Raw genomic sequence first — 14962 nt, forward strand, 5'->3', positions numbered from 1 at the left:
CCTTTCTCACCAAACCCGAAAATGCTGGCTCGTTTTCTTCCTTTCACATTGCCACAAGTGACTCATCAGCATTTCAAAACTATGGAGCTGAACTGCCAGGACTCCCTATTTATATAGCTTACCTGAGAGTCAGCCAGTGCTGTATAGTAGGTAAGAGGGTTGTGTTACAATGGGAGATACCTTGGTTAGAATCCCCACTCACCTACCAACCTCACTAGGCCAGGGGTGGGCAACCTGCTGCCCTTGGGCCACATCCAACCTTCCACCTAATTTCAAATGTCCTCTGCATGCGTTCAGCTCAGACCTTTGGCAAGAGCAATCTGTGCCTTTCCTGGCAGCCTGCTGCATGGGAATGAAAAGGGAGACAGAGAAATCGTGGGGTGGGGGTGGGGCACTGCAAAAAGAGAAAGTAGGCTTGTTTTGAGGATAAAATGGTTTAAGCTCTTTGGAGGAAGGGCTGGATGCCAATCTGATAGTTGGTAATAGATGCGAAATGACAGGCAGAGAGAGCATCATTTATGAATGATAGAAATTGTTCACACTTACATGTAGAAATTGTGGCTGCTGTCAGTAATATAAACAATGGTGGACTGCAAATGATTAATAAATGACTATTACTAATGAATTAAATTATATATTTTTAGGCCCACTTCACAGATTATATATTTTTAGACATACACACCTAAGATGTTTTACGTGTACACCTACAAATGTAAGTGTGACCATAGCTGTCACATGTTTGCTAGCACAAGTATCATGCAGCTCTGCAAGTAGAATATTTGCAATTGGCTGCAACTCCCTGTTGGGTTTACATTTGGTAGCAAACCTGAATTTGAGTCTGTGTAATCTCTCAAAAATGACCTGTAGGTCTTGTATTAAAAATAACACATGAAGTGACCCTCAGTCCTAAGGCTTTCTTTATATCTCAGGGGGGTGGAACCTCTTTCAGCACAAGAGTCGAGTTTCATTTTGGAAAAGCACTGAGGGGCTGCATTCCAGGAGTGGGCCTGACTGAAGGAAAAGGGTACCTCTGATGTACCCCTGATACATCTCAAATGCTTCAGAAATCATGCTGACCAGTTACATGACTGTTGTTCCAAGGGCCAGCAGTTCATTCAAGATATTTGCTCTTCCTACAAATGAATCTTGAGCATGTTTGGACATTTGCACTCATGGAAAACCTCACAAGCAATTTAGGCAGCACAACAGTTTGCAAAAGCTAAACAAAAGTGGAGCCAGCATTCAGCTAGACAGAGGAAATTACAAACCTGGCTCTTTTAAATGATTCTATTGATACCTATCTGATTCATAATACCGGTTTAAGCAGCGACTCAGGATTCCCCACCCCCAAAAAACCCATGGGGTTCTGCCCATTACCCTGGAGAGGATGTTAAAAACTATGTTTGGATATAGTTTGCCTTCTTTTGCTTACTTGTTCTCTTTTGGTTTAGGTGAAACGGATGGCATTTATTATGGGGATAATCGCTTTGGTTCAGTGACGGATTCTGGAACAGCGACCCTTAAACCACGCCCAAGAGTCCGGCCTTTGTTGACTTTCTTACCCCTTGTGAGTATTTGCTATGTGCTGCAGGTTGGCTTAGGGTTAGTTTGCATGAAAGATATGGAATGTTATTGCCATATTTTGCTTATAAAACATAAGGAAGTTCATAACGCTTTTGTCTTGACTTCGGTTATGAGCAACATTGAGTTTTTCAGCCTTACAAACCTGCTTTGCAGGCAGACACTCTGTGGGGGATGGAGTAGGAACAATGACAGGGTTCAAAAGCTTTCACACAGAGAACATAGAGCTCCATCACACCTACTTTTTAATCCAGTTTTCATCCATGGTTTCCCCATCCTGTCTTCAGTAATATCTCAAATTAATCAAATTAATGACTAATAGAAGTGGTGACGGAAGAAGAAAAAGCAGGACAAGCGTGGGCAGAACTGCTAAGGCTGGAACTAAAATGTCATCATAGACCAGACTGTGCCATGTTGCTATTCTAGTAGTGTTTATATGTAAAATACTGTATGATTCCAAAGAGGTGAGAGTGAAGTTTTCAATAGAACCTGCTACTCTAAGAGGTCAACCTTTATCCAAGTATGGAATGGAGAAACCTTATAAATCGGGCTTGTGGAACCTTTCTCAGGTCAAGGGCCAAATTCCATTTCAGAGAAGCTCTCAGGAGCCTCATCCCAGTGGTGGGTGGAGCAGAAGACAAAGCGGTGGAGCCAAAGGCAAAAGGTGTCAGACGAAAAAATACCTACAAAACAACAGCAACCAGCAAATGTAGCTTAAACCTCTTATTGCCAGTAACAAAGCCATAAAAAAGGCATTTCAATCTTTTAGAATGGGGGAAAATGCACAAAAGTCAGGAAACCACAAAACAATTATTGGTTGGGATAAAGGGGGTGGGGCCATCTTCAGAACCCAGGCAGGCCAGATTTGGTCCCAGGCCTGAGCTTTTCCACCTGTTATAGATACGCTATGATGAGAGCCATGTGGATTCTATAAACGTCCACAGGTGCAGAAAAATGCAGAACTTGACCTTGGGTGTAGAATTCAGCTTCATGATAATGTTTGCTCTTGTTTTTAAAAGCTCCATTTGCTTAATTCACATAATTTGTTTTTTAAGTGCAATCTATCCACAGCCATGATTATAACAGGATTTTCTGGGCAACAATTCTACTTCCTTGGCTCCCAAGTCCTGTTCGTAATGTAGTGTGTTTAGTCACTTTATTGTTTAGAGCCTCAGGTCACCACAATATACATAAGGAGAAAAAAGAAAACAACAACAATACAATGCAATCATGTTTATATATACAGAAATACACATATCCCACGAGGTCAGAATCAACCGCCCTGAGCTGTTTGGGACTTGGGACGTATTTTCTTTGCTACCAAGGCAAATTTGCCAGAAAGAAGCGCGCATATCTGTTCTAAGATGGGCTTATTGTCAGGAACTGGAAAATGATAGCAAGAAATCTATGCCTAGGATGATCATCGAGGGTGCATCTTAGTAAGTAGTGGGAAACATCCTCAACCTCCCCAGACCTGCAGATATAAAGTCTTTGATGGACTGGAGTATTGTCAAATCTTCCCTCCAGAAAAGGGAAGAAACACAATGCTGTGAATGGTTTCTTAGAGGGGCTACAGTCAGAGTGATAATGTGTAATGCCAAGGGTTTATGGGCTTGCACTGTGTTCATTCTATTCATTTTTGCTATACATCAACATTAGATTTGTTGCCTCTGGATTCTGGAACTGCAAGCTGGCGCCATTGTGCCTAAAGTCAGAAACACATATTTAAGATCACTCAAGCATAAACAGTACTATGAGCCTAAGATTGCTATATGAGTGAATTCACTGTTGGGGGAAAAATGCCGACGAATACTTTTTCCTAGTTACATCTGGTTTCTCTCTTAAACCAGACAGACAGGAGCTGGTGGTGCTTATCCACCCTAGACAGCATTGCAGTGCAGGAGACTCTGCCCATCATTCTAAAAGCTCAGAGGCAGCAAAAGAGCATGCATAGGGTGACCATGTTTGGGAAACCAAAAAAGAGGACACCTAGTGTGTGTGTGGGGAAGCAGCTTTCTGAGTCCTGCAGAAAGTATGTTATTCCCCCGCCACCTTAGAGAACCCGATTGGAGTGGAGGAGGGGAAAGGATTTCATTCTGCAGCACCACCATCCACTCCAATTGGGGCCTTTTCTATAATGTCCACGAATGACCCACTTTCCCCTTTAAGACCTCAATTGGAGCTCGGGGTGGGGGAATGATGTGCCTCAAGAAAGCATGTCATTCTCTCCTGCCATGCTAATGGCAGCCTTAAAGGGGAAGGTGTGTCATTCCAGGACATTATTGAAAATTATAGAAAATCCCCCCTGACACCATGGAAAGAACAAAAACCAGGACAAATCCGGGGAAATCCTGACAGTTGGTCACCCTAAGCATGCAGCAGCAATGTCTCCTGTGCTTCTGCTCTTAACAGCCCCTCCACCCTTCTGGTTCTGCTGCCTGCAACAAGTTTTGCAGTGCTAACAGACAAAAAAATTGGGAATCATATTGTAAAACTAATCAATATATCGTAATCATTAACATCTCCCTTGATGTGCAGAAAAGGGAGAAGAAGAAAAACAAGGAAGGGGTGGGGAAAAGATTAATATTTCCACTTCAAATATATATGTTAATATAAACAGTCCATATATCTAAATAAGCAAGCCTATATACACCATTTGCTGGGGAACATGGGTGGGAGGGTGCTGTTGCACCGTATCCTGCTTGTTGGTCCCTGCTCAACAGCTGGCTGGCCACCGTGTGAACAGAGTGCTGGACTAGATGGACCCAGCATGGCTCTTCTTATGTTCTTATGACTCTGGGCATCATCAGACGAGCATTTTATTGCACACTCGTTACTAGGCACTCACGGATTTTCCCAGGTCCCTCTCATGACGTCGTCTGCCTCCCGCCCATTCTAGCCTTCTTTGCATGACAAAAGAAGCCTCCAGTAAGTCCATATTCTTTTAAAAAACAGTTGTTGCCAATATCTTCTGCTGTGTGCAGGAGAAGTGGCGTGATAAAGACAGCCCCTGAACGGGCCACGTGCACTTTTTTACTTCCTCTTTCCTCTCCCAGAGAGAAAGAGGAAGGATCAAGCAACAAAAGTGGGGGCAGAGAAGCGATGGTAGGCAAGCATGATTCTGAAGAGCAGTAAGTTCTTCAGTCCATTCAGTGATAGGTGGTGTGTGTTTCTCCTTCCAAGCTTGGAATATAAGTCTCTTTGAGAATGTAAAGGCTCTAAGTATTCACTTTTGCTGTCCATCTTTTAACCCCACATTGTACCCTTCTGCATACTATGATGCAAACCCCAAATTTTCAAAGTGACAAGCCAGATCTTTGGATTAGTATTTGGTAAACCTATCCTGAAATGAATGAACTGCCTGTTTACAATAAGAAAATATCTGCTTACATGAGGTTTGCAGTAGCAGTCAGATGGGATGTGTCAAATAATTCGTGAGCTAATATATATTATACATTAGGCAACATTCAAATCTGAAAAAGGTGTCCTGAACTAAATCAGGGCAGCTTCATATGCAGTTTTGAAATTGCTTTTGCTCTTTGCAGTGCTCCTTTCATTGCAGAGAGAAGCACATATGCAAAGCAGTATATACATTTGTTTTTAACAATGTGCTTGCTGGTGTCATCTTTAGAGGTGTATTGCTAAAAGTGCACTTGGTATGTTGCATCATAATGTGCTTCTTTGAGCGTTGGGAGTACCTTTTCTCTGAGTATTGTCAGGAACTCATCCAGTGAATCTTGTTGACAGGTGCAAAGACCAGGTCACAAATGCATGTTGACCGCTTGAGGACAGCAGCATCCTGTAATGAGTTACATGTGTGAATGATCTAACACAGATCAAACACCTCCAAGTGGTCACCTCATCCACAAGGCTTTCCCAAGGAATCAGTCCACACACCCAGCTCCAGGTTAACAAGCAGTATATAGCAAGTACATATGAAACTTAAGTTGTAACTATATTTAATCATACTTAAGAGTAGACCTATTGAAATCGATCTCCCTTATTTCAATGGGCCTATTCTAAGTATGACTTCACCCTGGAACTGACCCACTGGATGTACTGAACGTTCACTTGCAATCTCTTACGCCTTCCTGCTTTGGAGCACCTTGTACCTTTATATGTTTCCTTGGCTGATTTGTCCATTGAATATCTGCTTACTCCAAGAAATCATGCTGACTAGAGAAATATCAGGGTGGGTATCATTAGAAGATAAGGGCTTGTACAGATATAGCTGAGGGTACCATTAAGAGGGAGGGAATGGTGTGACTCAGGTCTCATTAAGGAAATAATTCAAAGACAATGGGGTATAGAGGTATCTCTGAAACTGACGCACATGGTGTTGCTGAATGAAACAGGGAGAATGTGTCTTATATTGTAGGGCAAATTCATGCATACATTTTTCTTTGGACTGCCCACATGCTATACTGCGTCATGGAGAGAAGCCACAGACGTTTCTTTCCCCCCACCCCCACTCCCAAGTACTATCTTGAAATACATCCATGTTTGCAATGACAGGAGTTACACCCTTTCAAAAGTCTCCAGATGTCACTAAGTTCGAAGAGCTGGAGAAATGATAAGGTCTCTATTGCTTCCTAGAGGACCAAATAGTTGCTCTAGATTATGAATTTTCAAAATTTGCTATCATTTCCTGGGTTTGACCTTCTCTTTTTCTCATGACTCATCTGGGCACTAGAATTTTGTTGTGTGATTGTTATCCCTCATGCACGGTATTTTCCACGAGCTTTAACCATGTCATGGTCCTCCAGTCATTTCCCCACACCATCCCTTGTTATTTCTGAGTGGGGAAAATGTGGTATTTTTTCATGCTGCTCTATTAAAACACCATCGCCTGCCCATATCCTTTTGCCATCGCACAACGAGCCGCTTTGTGTGGGTGGTTCTTGGGGGCATGGTTATGATGATGTCCACAGTGATGACGATGGGGTGCGAGTGTCACCTTGCCCTACTGTTCCTGTGCCTTTTTGTCTCTTCACCATTCTGCTACTGGTTGGCCTGCAGAACACAACACAGAGGTCTCCATTGGAGCAGTAGAGCGGCATTGTGGTAATACGGCACGGCTGAGACTACTGAGACTATAGCGCTTCATAATGGGGTGGGGGAGATCATAGCTGTTGCTTTGCTACGCTTTATAGCTACTGCCCAGAAAATTTAACCCCTTACTACTCAATCCCCACATACACACAAATGAGGAAAGTGTTACTGCTTGCTTTGATTGTGTGTGTGTAGGGGGGAGGAGGTGGTAGATCAGACTTCTGAAGTTCCAAAAGTACTGTGGATTCTATACATGCAACCCCTTTCAGCTGCCGCCTCCTCCTTTCTGTGTTTCTCCATGGGATTGGGTCACTCTGCTCTGCAGTTGCTGCCCAGAAAAGTTTAATCTCTCTCCTCTCAATCTCACCAGGTACGCACAAATGAGAAAAATGTAACTGCTTGCCTTGTTGGGTGGTGGGAGAGCAGACTTCCAAAGTTGCAAAAGTACTGTGAATTCTATATGAAAGTGGCCGGAGTAGGTCTTGGAGACAGCGGAAGTGAAAAGGGGAAGGAAGGAAATGTAAAAGTTCATGCTGAGGGGGAGAGGGCTAGTCCAGAGGGGTTGACAGAAGGCGTACTACACTGCTGACATCCAATAACATCCCACCAGGCTCCCCCTACCAGTGTAAATGGCAGGTAGCATTTAAAGAAAAACGGACTGTGAAAAGAACCGATCTTAATCCCACAAAGAATCCGGAAGCAGAAGTCCCAGTAAATAACAGGTTGAAAAGCCTGGTGTCGTGAAGCCCTTAGTCTCTTTCACACAGTTTCTCTCCATCTTCCTGCAGTCTTTGCTGAGTGGACAGTTTCTGGTGTTACAACAAAGGGGGGAGCATGAATCATTTCCTCTGCTTTTTGTGCTTCCTTTGTAGACCTAGGAAATGACATTTTTTTTCTTTCAACATAATTAAATTCATATGCAAATATGAATAATCCTTTGTAGGCCTAGGAAATGACTTTTTTTTTCTTTCAACGTAATTAAATTCATAAGCAAATATGAATAATAAACAGCCAATCCTTTCCTTTTTCTTTTTTAGTGAAAAGCAGCCTGGTGAGACTTTGATTCTGAGTACAGATGTGGCAGTGGAGCAGAATGCTTTGCTCTTTCCCTGCAATCAGTTTTTTTTTTAACTGAAAATCTTCCTGACAAGCTACTACTTCCCTTGCAGAGTTCCAGATAGATATGTTTGTATCTGGAGTTCAGGGATGAAAACAACTGGGGGCAGAATGCTGAACACCAAATTGGCTGGAGTGGAAGAGTTAGGCTCTCCCTCCCTGTTGCTTATCTGTTCAAAAGTAACAGTCTCCAGGCTGCTTTTCAGTTTTTTAAAAATGTTGGGGCTTCGTTACATATGTAGTGCACACTTTACCCCTGAAGTTAATTTTTCTCACTATATGGAAGGCATGTAATTTCGACATCAGATAGCAAATGTGAAAACTTCCATCCCTCTCTTCTTGTGTTCAGTGCACGAAATTGCTCTAAGAACTGGTGCCACGTAGCTGTGTATTGAAGATGAGTAGTTGAGGTGTGCATGTTACTGGCACTCCTGCCTCATTTAAAACTGGCCTGGCATGGTATGACTTAAACATATTAATTTAAGTCCCATTGATTTCAGTGTGACTAAGAGCCTGCCTTCATGGTGCCACTCTTGGTCCCACTCTGCTGCTAAACCCTGCTGTTTTGCTGCTGTGGGGTGGCAGCGCATAATACAGAATGCTGGAGGGAGAGTGGGTTTTTCCGGTGGCCATCCAGATAACAGAGCCCTCCCTCTACCCTCTTCAGTTTTTGGTGACTAATCAGCTTTGCCATCTGCCTGGACCACCCACCGGCTCGACACTGAGTGAAGTCACATGGCGGAAAAGCTGTGTTGACCTCACTGTAAAGAAAAAAGTTGGAGTAAGTCCCGACTTTTCTAAAACAAAGCATTGTCTCTTTACCCTGCAATGACTGTGAATCTGTGGCTGTATCATATAATCACAGGGCAGAGATGCCATCTAGACAGCCCCCAAGTCCTGATCCAACAATTGTGCTAGGGAGAGCCAGCATAGTCTAAAGAGACTACATCTCAGCCAGTCTAAAGAGACAGCATCTCAGTTCACAAATAGGGTTGCTACCTAGTACTATCTATCAGAAGGCATTGGGCAGCAATTCTGCCCTCCCCCCCTTTACGGATTTTCTGCAGCAAGGAAAAGGGGAGCTGTTGACATGTATTGTCCCCTTACCACTTGGGTGGATGTGCTCATCAGGCTCCCCTAGAGTTTTTACTTTAGGGAAGTTCCACACACACCCTCCTGCAAAAGCGGGCATTTTCATTGAACAAGCACCAGGAACCTTGCACAATGTTGTGCATGCCCACTTTCCCACCATTGTTGCCTGAGGAGAAGATGGTAAAAATTGTTCATGGAATCCATGTGACTTGGAAAAAAACTGTACACTGTGGAATCTGCTTGATAGAAATCCAAATGCGCTTGAATTCATTGTGGATTACGCTGAGAGCCTTAGTTGACCAAATGTTGGGGGTGAGGATCCAGTGGACTAGTGTGGGAGCCAGGAGTTTAGCCAGTTGATCCTGGGCAGCAAAGGACCAAGGCTGACTCTGTTTAGGAGAAATCATCATCAGCCCAGCATTCTTCTAAAGAGATCAGGGTGGCATGTGTTGGTTTCCCCCTGCACTTTATTATCATGACAATCCTGTGGGAGATATAGTGATTGGCCAAAAGTCACTTACGGCACAATCCTAGGGATGCTTATTCGCTAGTCAGTCTCACTGTGCTCAATTAGGTTTACTTCCTGTGTTTATGTTTGTAGCCCTAGTAAGAAACTACACAGTACATGCAAATATGTGTAACAATGGCTGCTTTGTATAAGGAAAAGCAGCTGGGGGTGGGGGACAATGCAGTTTTGAACAGAAAAGTTGTGTGTGTGTGTGTGTGTGTGCGTGCACACACACACACACACACACACACACACACACTTAACCCTTAAATTGTTCTCCCATTTGCTCTCCATCACCCACCTCCAGTGTGGTTCAGATGGATGTTTACTCTAGTAAACATGTATCTGAAACGCCATGAAAAATAATGCAGCAGGTAAGGGAAAACTGAACGGTGGGGAAAGAGTTAACATGCACACCCTGTGCATCTCTGCTTAAGATCACCCTTCCAAAAGATGCTTTTATTTTCAAAGACTAGCTGTAAGGCTTCATTTCATGCATTTTTATGTAATGTATAGCTAGGCCCTTAAATACTGGGTTAAATAGGGAAATGAGCCTAAAATATGAAGTACGTAGGACCAAGCCCATATCTCTGACCATGTATATATCTGAAATTCTTGACCTCCAAGCCGTTCCCTTATGCAAGCATTAACCCCTATGCAATTCTGCCTCAGAAAGGAATGAGGATTTGACCAGCTGTCATGGGTGTAGGTATGAGTCAATATTTGAAATGGCTTAGGCACTGTATACACCCAATGTTGGACAGAAGCCCATTCATATTCCTTTGCTTTGAAAATATCCCGCTGTAAAACTAAAACCTCCTTGCCACACCCTGTACCAAACCTGGCATCTGCCCCCCACACTGGCAGCATAGCATCCAGGAAGCATTCTTCATATTTCACAGAGAAAGGAAATTTGTATTCTAAACAGTTCTTACTGGAGCATGTCAGAGCCAGCAGCTGAAGATTTGCACATGGCCCACGTGCTTCTGATATGTGCTTTGGTGGTGCACAGCATTTTGGCATCTCTGGACTGTACCACACACCTGTCTCTCTCCTCCTTGCCTAATCAATCTGCTCAGCAGGCAAGCTGGGGTAGTTTGAATATGAATCATGTTGCACTCTTAACCTTCTCACTTCATGAGGTTAACTGGAGCAGGGCCTTTTTCTGTTGGCCCTGGAGTTGCGGAATGCGCTCCCCTGAGAAGTCTATTTCCATTCTTCCCTGCTTTCTTTTTGAAAGCAGGTGAAAGTGCTTTGTTTTTTTGGGGGGGGGGACCTTGCCAATTACTTGGGAATTTAGAGCTTGTTACTGTTTCTTTTGTGTAATTTTAAATCTGTTTTTATAATGTTTTAATTTTTTGCTAATATTTTAATGCTTTTGTAAACCACGTTGTGAACACTTGTTGAAAGGCAGCCTACAAAAATTGTAAATAAATAAACAAATGTGTGGTGCAGACATTTCCTGACTGAAACACCATTCACATACAACACTTCTTGCATATCAAGAGTCTCTACGACGTCCACATCCTCATTTCTTGAGAGGAGGAGAACACTACATTTGGAAGACGGAAGTACTGTATGTGTGGGAGGTGCCCTTCATTTCAAAATTAGGCTGAGAATCACCAGAATATTTCTCCAACAAGAATATTTCTCCAAAATGTTTCTTAAAATGACCTTCTGGAGGGAGGGGACCATGTGTCGTAGCAGTGACACAGGAAGCTGCCATATGCCAAGTCAGACCAGTGGTCCATGTAGCTCAGTAGTGTCTACAGTGACACCAAGGGAAACTTTTTATGCAGCACGTTGTGGCGGGAGGTGGGGGGGGGGGAGAGAAATGGGGAAATCCTTTATCACCTATTGGTGTTTTGGAGATGGATTTTCCACTGGGAGAATGTCTCTCTGATCAGCTGCTGATTGGAGATAAATGTTTTTGAGGGCTGGGAGTGTAAGAGAAAGAGTGGGGCCAAGGAAAGGGGGTATCTGGGGAGAAGCTCATAGGCTGTACCTGGCCTCCCCATGGGCTGTATCTGGCTTGAGGTTAGAGGTTCTTCATCCCTGATCTACAATGACTGGCAGTCACTCTTCTGGATTTCAGGGCAGAAATCTTTCTTGGCCTTACCTGGGAGATGCCAGAGATTGAACCTGGGAACTTCTGCATACAAAGCATGTCCTCTGTTGTGGCGTTCCAGATCTTCTCCTGGGGTAGTTATAGTAGAAACAACTCCAATGGTTGCTTGGAGCAACACTGTTTTAAGGGGTACTAGTGAAGCACTGCATGATCCAAAAAGTTATACGTCAACATGCTCTATAACTTTGCAAAGGTTAATGTATGAATTTCTTAGATCATGTGCCATGGCCAAGTGAACCAGCAAAATATCTTTGACTCAATCTTGTCACATCTGTGGATCACCTTGTTTGTTTTGTTGCTTTTCAGATTTTCCATGTGTGGTTGGAGGATGTTCAAAGCAGCTAAGGGGAAAAAAAACCCTCATAAAATGCAGATGCAATCAAATTTACACAAACACATGTACCCTCTACAACAGTCTGCCCCACCATGGTGCCTTCCAGATGTTTTGGACTACAACCCCATTATCCCTGACCATTGGCCATGCTGGTCGAGACTGACTGTAATCCAAAACATCAGGCTTTTGGGGAAGGCTGCTATACTGTATAACAACACTGGTAAAACAATACAAAGTTAAAAGGACATTCCCAAAAACTGGAATAAATGTTTTCATCAGTGCTAAGCAAAAGAGGAACAGAGATAAAACCATACAAGACTCATGGAGTCCATCATCTTGGCACCAGACAGAAAAGGCCCTGCCTCGTGTATCCTCCCACCATACTTCCAAGGGAGGAGGGGGCACAGAGCAGCACCTCTAATGGTTCATATGAGACAATGAGTTCCTTATGTTACCTAGGTCCTATCCCGCTTATTCCGTCTCCCAACATCATCACAGGACTTTTCACTATTGCAATGAAAGATGTCCCACAAAGGATGACTGATGGTGCATCAAATGTCTCATGGTTCACATTCCACAAGCTTGAAAAGCTGGTTTTTAAGCCACCTGAAGTGGTGAAAGTGGCTCTTGATGAATCAGATACATGTAGGGAAAAGTTTATTCCTGCTACTATTGCTGAATATTTATTTCACAGCAGCAGGGAATTAGGTATTTGACAAAACACAGAAGTGATAGAGAGCTTTCAAGACCCATTACTGAGGGAAGGACAAGGGTAAAAGTATTACTAGTGGTTTTTAACAATTTTTAGGAGCTCGGTTTAGAAAGCTGCTCGGTGCAGTTGGCCATAATTTTTAGTTGAATTATCTACAAACCAAATATTTTAAAAAATAGCATTTCATGATTATTGCTTGCTATTTTTGTTTGTCAGTTCCATGGAGAATGGGGTTGTAGTCCAAAACGTCTGGAAGGCACCATGGTGGGGCAGACTGTTGTAGAGGGGACATGTGTTTGTGTAAATTTGATCGCATCTGTATTTTATGAGGTTTTTTGCTAGTGCAATTGCAGATCACAGGGGAAAGTGCCAGAGAAGGGATTTAAGTAAGAGAACAATGGACTTGGGTTGTGTGTTTTACGTTTTAAATGTTTATTATTTTCCAAATCACAAACAAACATTACAAAAAACAAAATCAACATCAATATAAAAAACATACACAATTAGGTTGGACTTCTGATTCCCTCCACCTTCTGATTCCCTCCACAGCAAAAAAATATGTAACAATATTTCTCTTACTCTATAATTAAAAGAAGAGTTTCCCTCTTTCTTTCATTTTAACATTTTCTTCTCATTCATTGAATCCACAGATAAACAAATTATTTTTTTCTAGTCTCTGCAAAAAGTCTATGAAAGGTTTCCATTCAGTTATAAACCTAGATATTGACTTTTCTCTGATTATTGACGTACGTTTTGCCATCTCCAACACCTTCAACAGCCATTCCTCCATAGTAGGTAATATTGACCCTTTCTATTTTTACGCATATAGTAGTCTTGCTGCCGTAGTCATATATAGGAACAAGGTCCCAAAGTTCTTTCTTTCTTTCTTTATTACGCTTATATATTTCCCCCATAGCCAGGGCTCTCTGGGCGGTTTACAGAAATTCTAAAATTAAGATAAAAACGAGTATACAAAATTTAAAATTCTAAAACACAGAGCATACACACATAAAGCATTAAAAACCATTAAAAAACTAAACATGTGGGTGATTAAGATGTGCTTTTTCATCTGGTCATCCACGAAACCCAACAGAAAATATTCTGGCTTCAATTGTATATTAACTTTTAATATCTTCTGCATCAAAGAATGAATTTGTGTCCAAAAAGTTTTAGCCTTTTTACAAGTCCACCACATATGATAAAATGTTCCCAATACATTTTTATACATTTTGGACAGACTTGGGTTGTGTGTTAAGGAATACTTTAGTGGAAAAGGTACCAACTAGGACAGGGGGCTGGTACTACACTTGTTGCTGTGGATGGTGCCACCCACACCATGTTGTTAAACCATCAGGAATAACACTGCAGGAACCACTGCACTGAGATCAGCAGAGTCCCTGTGTGGCTGGCCAGTGTCGTGTGCTGTTATTTGGTGTACCTGACACTCTACATGGAAAATGAGCGTTTGGCGTGACCGGGAAGAAAAAGGCAATTGAATCACCCAGCCTTCTATATGACCACTGGATTGCGGCTCATTATTTTTTAACCTGCATTTTCCGTGATTCACTTCTGCTCAAAGAGCGTTATACTGCAGGAGCCCTCCCTCCTCTCAGCCCCACCGCCTCCCCTGCCTGTTCCGAGGCATTTGTTTAAGTTAGGAATAGATGTGGGCAGGGAGATGTGTTTACTCTGAAGTAAGTTCCCCCTGCGCGTGGAGGGTACATCTCCACTCCCTCCCACCCCCACTTCTACAAGGCAAATGCGCCACTCATTGGGGACAGGGGGATGTGTTTACTCAGAAGTAAGTTCCCCTGCGCACGGAGGGTACATCTCCACTCACTCCCACCCCCACTTCTGTAAGGCAGACGCTTTTAGTCCTGCAAAGATACATTACCATGCGATTTAAAAGTCACCAAAGGCACAGTAAATCACAAAAGTCGAGGCAAATCAGCACCTACGAATATGCGCATCTTAGGGCATTTAAACCGGTGGAGCAGCAAATCAAGGGCTGCTTCATGTGATGAGCAACACGGAAAGGTGCAGCACAGGCGAGTTATAGATGTTACCTATTGGTTGGTATGGAAATAAAATAAATGAAATGAAAAATTAAAACTGAAAGTAGAAGATCATCATGAGCCAAAGAATTGGGTAGGAGGTTGAGGTTTAAAGCATCACAGGTGCTGGATGTGTGCTAGATATTGGACATTTAGAGAACAAATATAAAAATGGAAGGGCCTTGAAAATTCAGAGAAAGAGATGGTTTTAGCATGAGAGGCACTTAGAGTGTGCCGTTATATACATGCTTTTATAGTATTCAGTTAAACCTGAGCAGTAGCGACTACTAGCTCTTTTATGATGAGACTTGCAAATGTTTTATTCTGCTTCCACATTCTTTGCACGATTACATATAATGCAGGTTAGAAAGAAAGCTTTCATGGT

General features: G+C 42.7%; 2 protein-coding genes across 2 annotated transcripts in view; both read left to right on the forward strand.

Annotated features, from left to right (window-relative positions):
• Window positions 1-14962, forward strand: part of ATP5PB (ATP synthase peripheral stalk-membrane subunit b) — a 331787-nt gene that overhangs the window by 270576 nt on the left and 46249 nt on the right. The window lies entirely within an intron of this gene.
• Window positions 1-14962, forward strand: part of C1H6orf132 (chromosome 1 C6orf132 homolog) — a 40357-nt gene that overhangs the window by 12568 nt on the left and 12827 nt on the right. Inside the window, exon 2 of the mRNA XM_063143094.1 lies at window positions 1452-1567. Within this exon, the coding sequence (XP_062999164.1) occupies window positions 1452-1567 (116 nt within the window). The remainder of the gene's footprint in view (window positions 1-1451; window positions 1568-14962) is intronic.

This window comes from Elgaria multicarinata, chromosome 1 (genome assembly GCF_023053635.1).
Source record: "Elgaria multicarinata webbii isolate HBS135686 ecotype San Diego chromosome 1, rElgMul1.1.pri, whole genome shotgun sequence".
Classification (NCBI taxonomy): domain Eukaryota; kingdom Metazoa; phylum Chordata; class Lepidosauria; order Squamata; family Anguidae; genus Elgaria; species Elgaria multicarinata.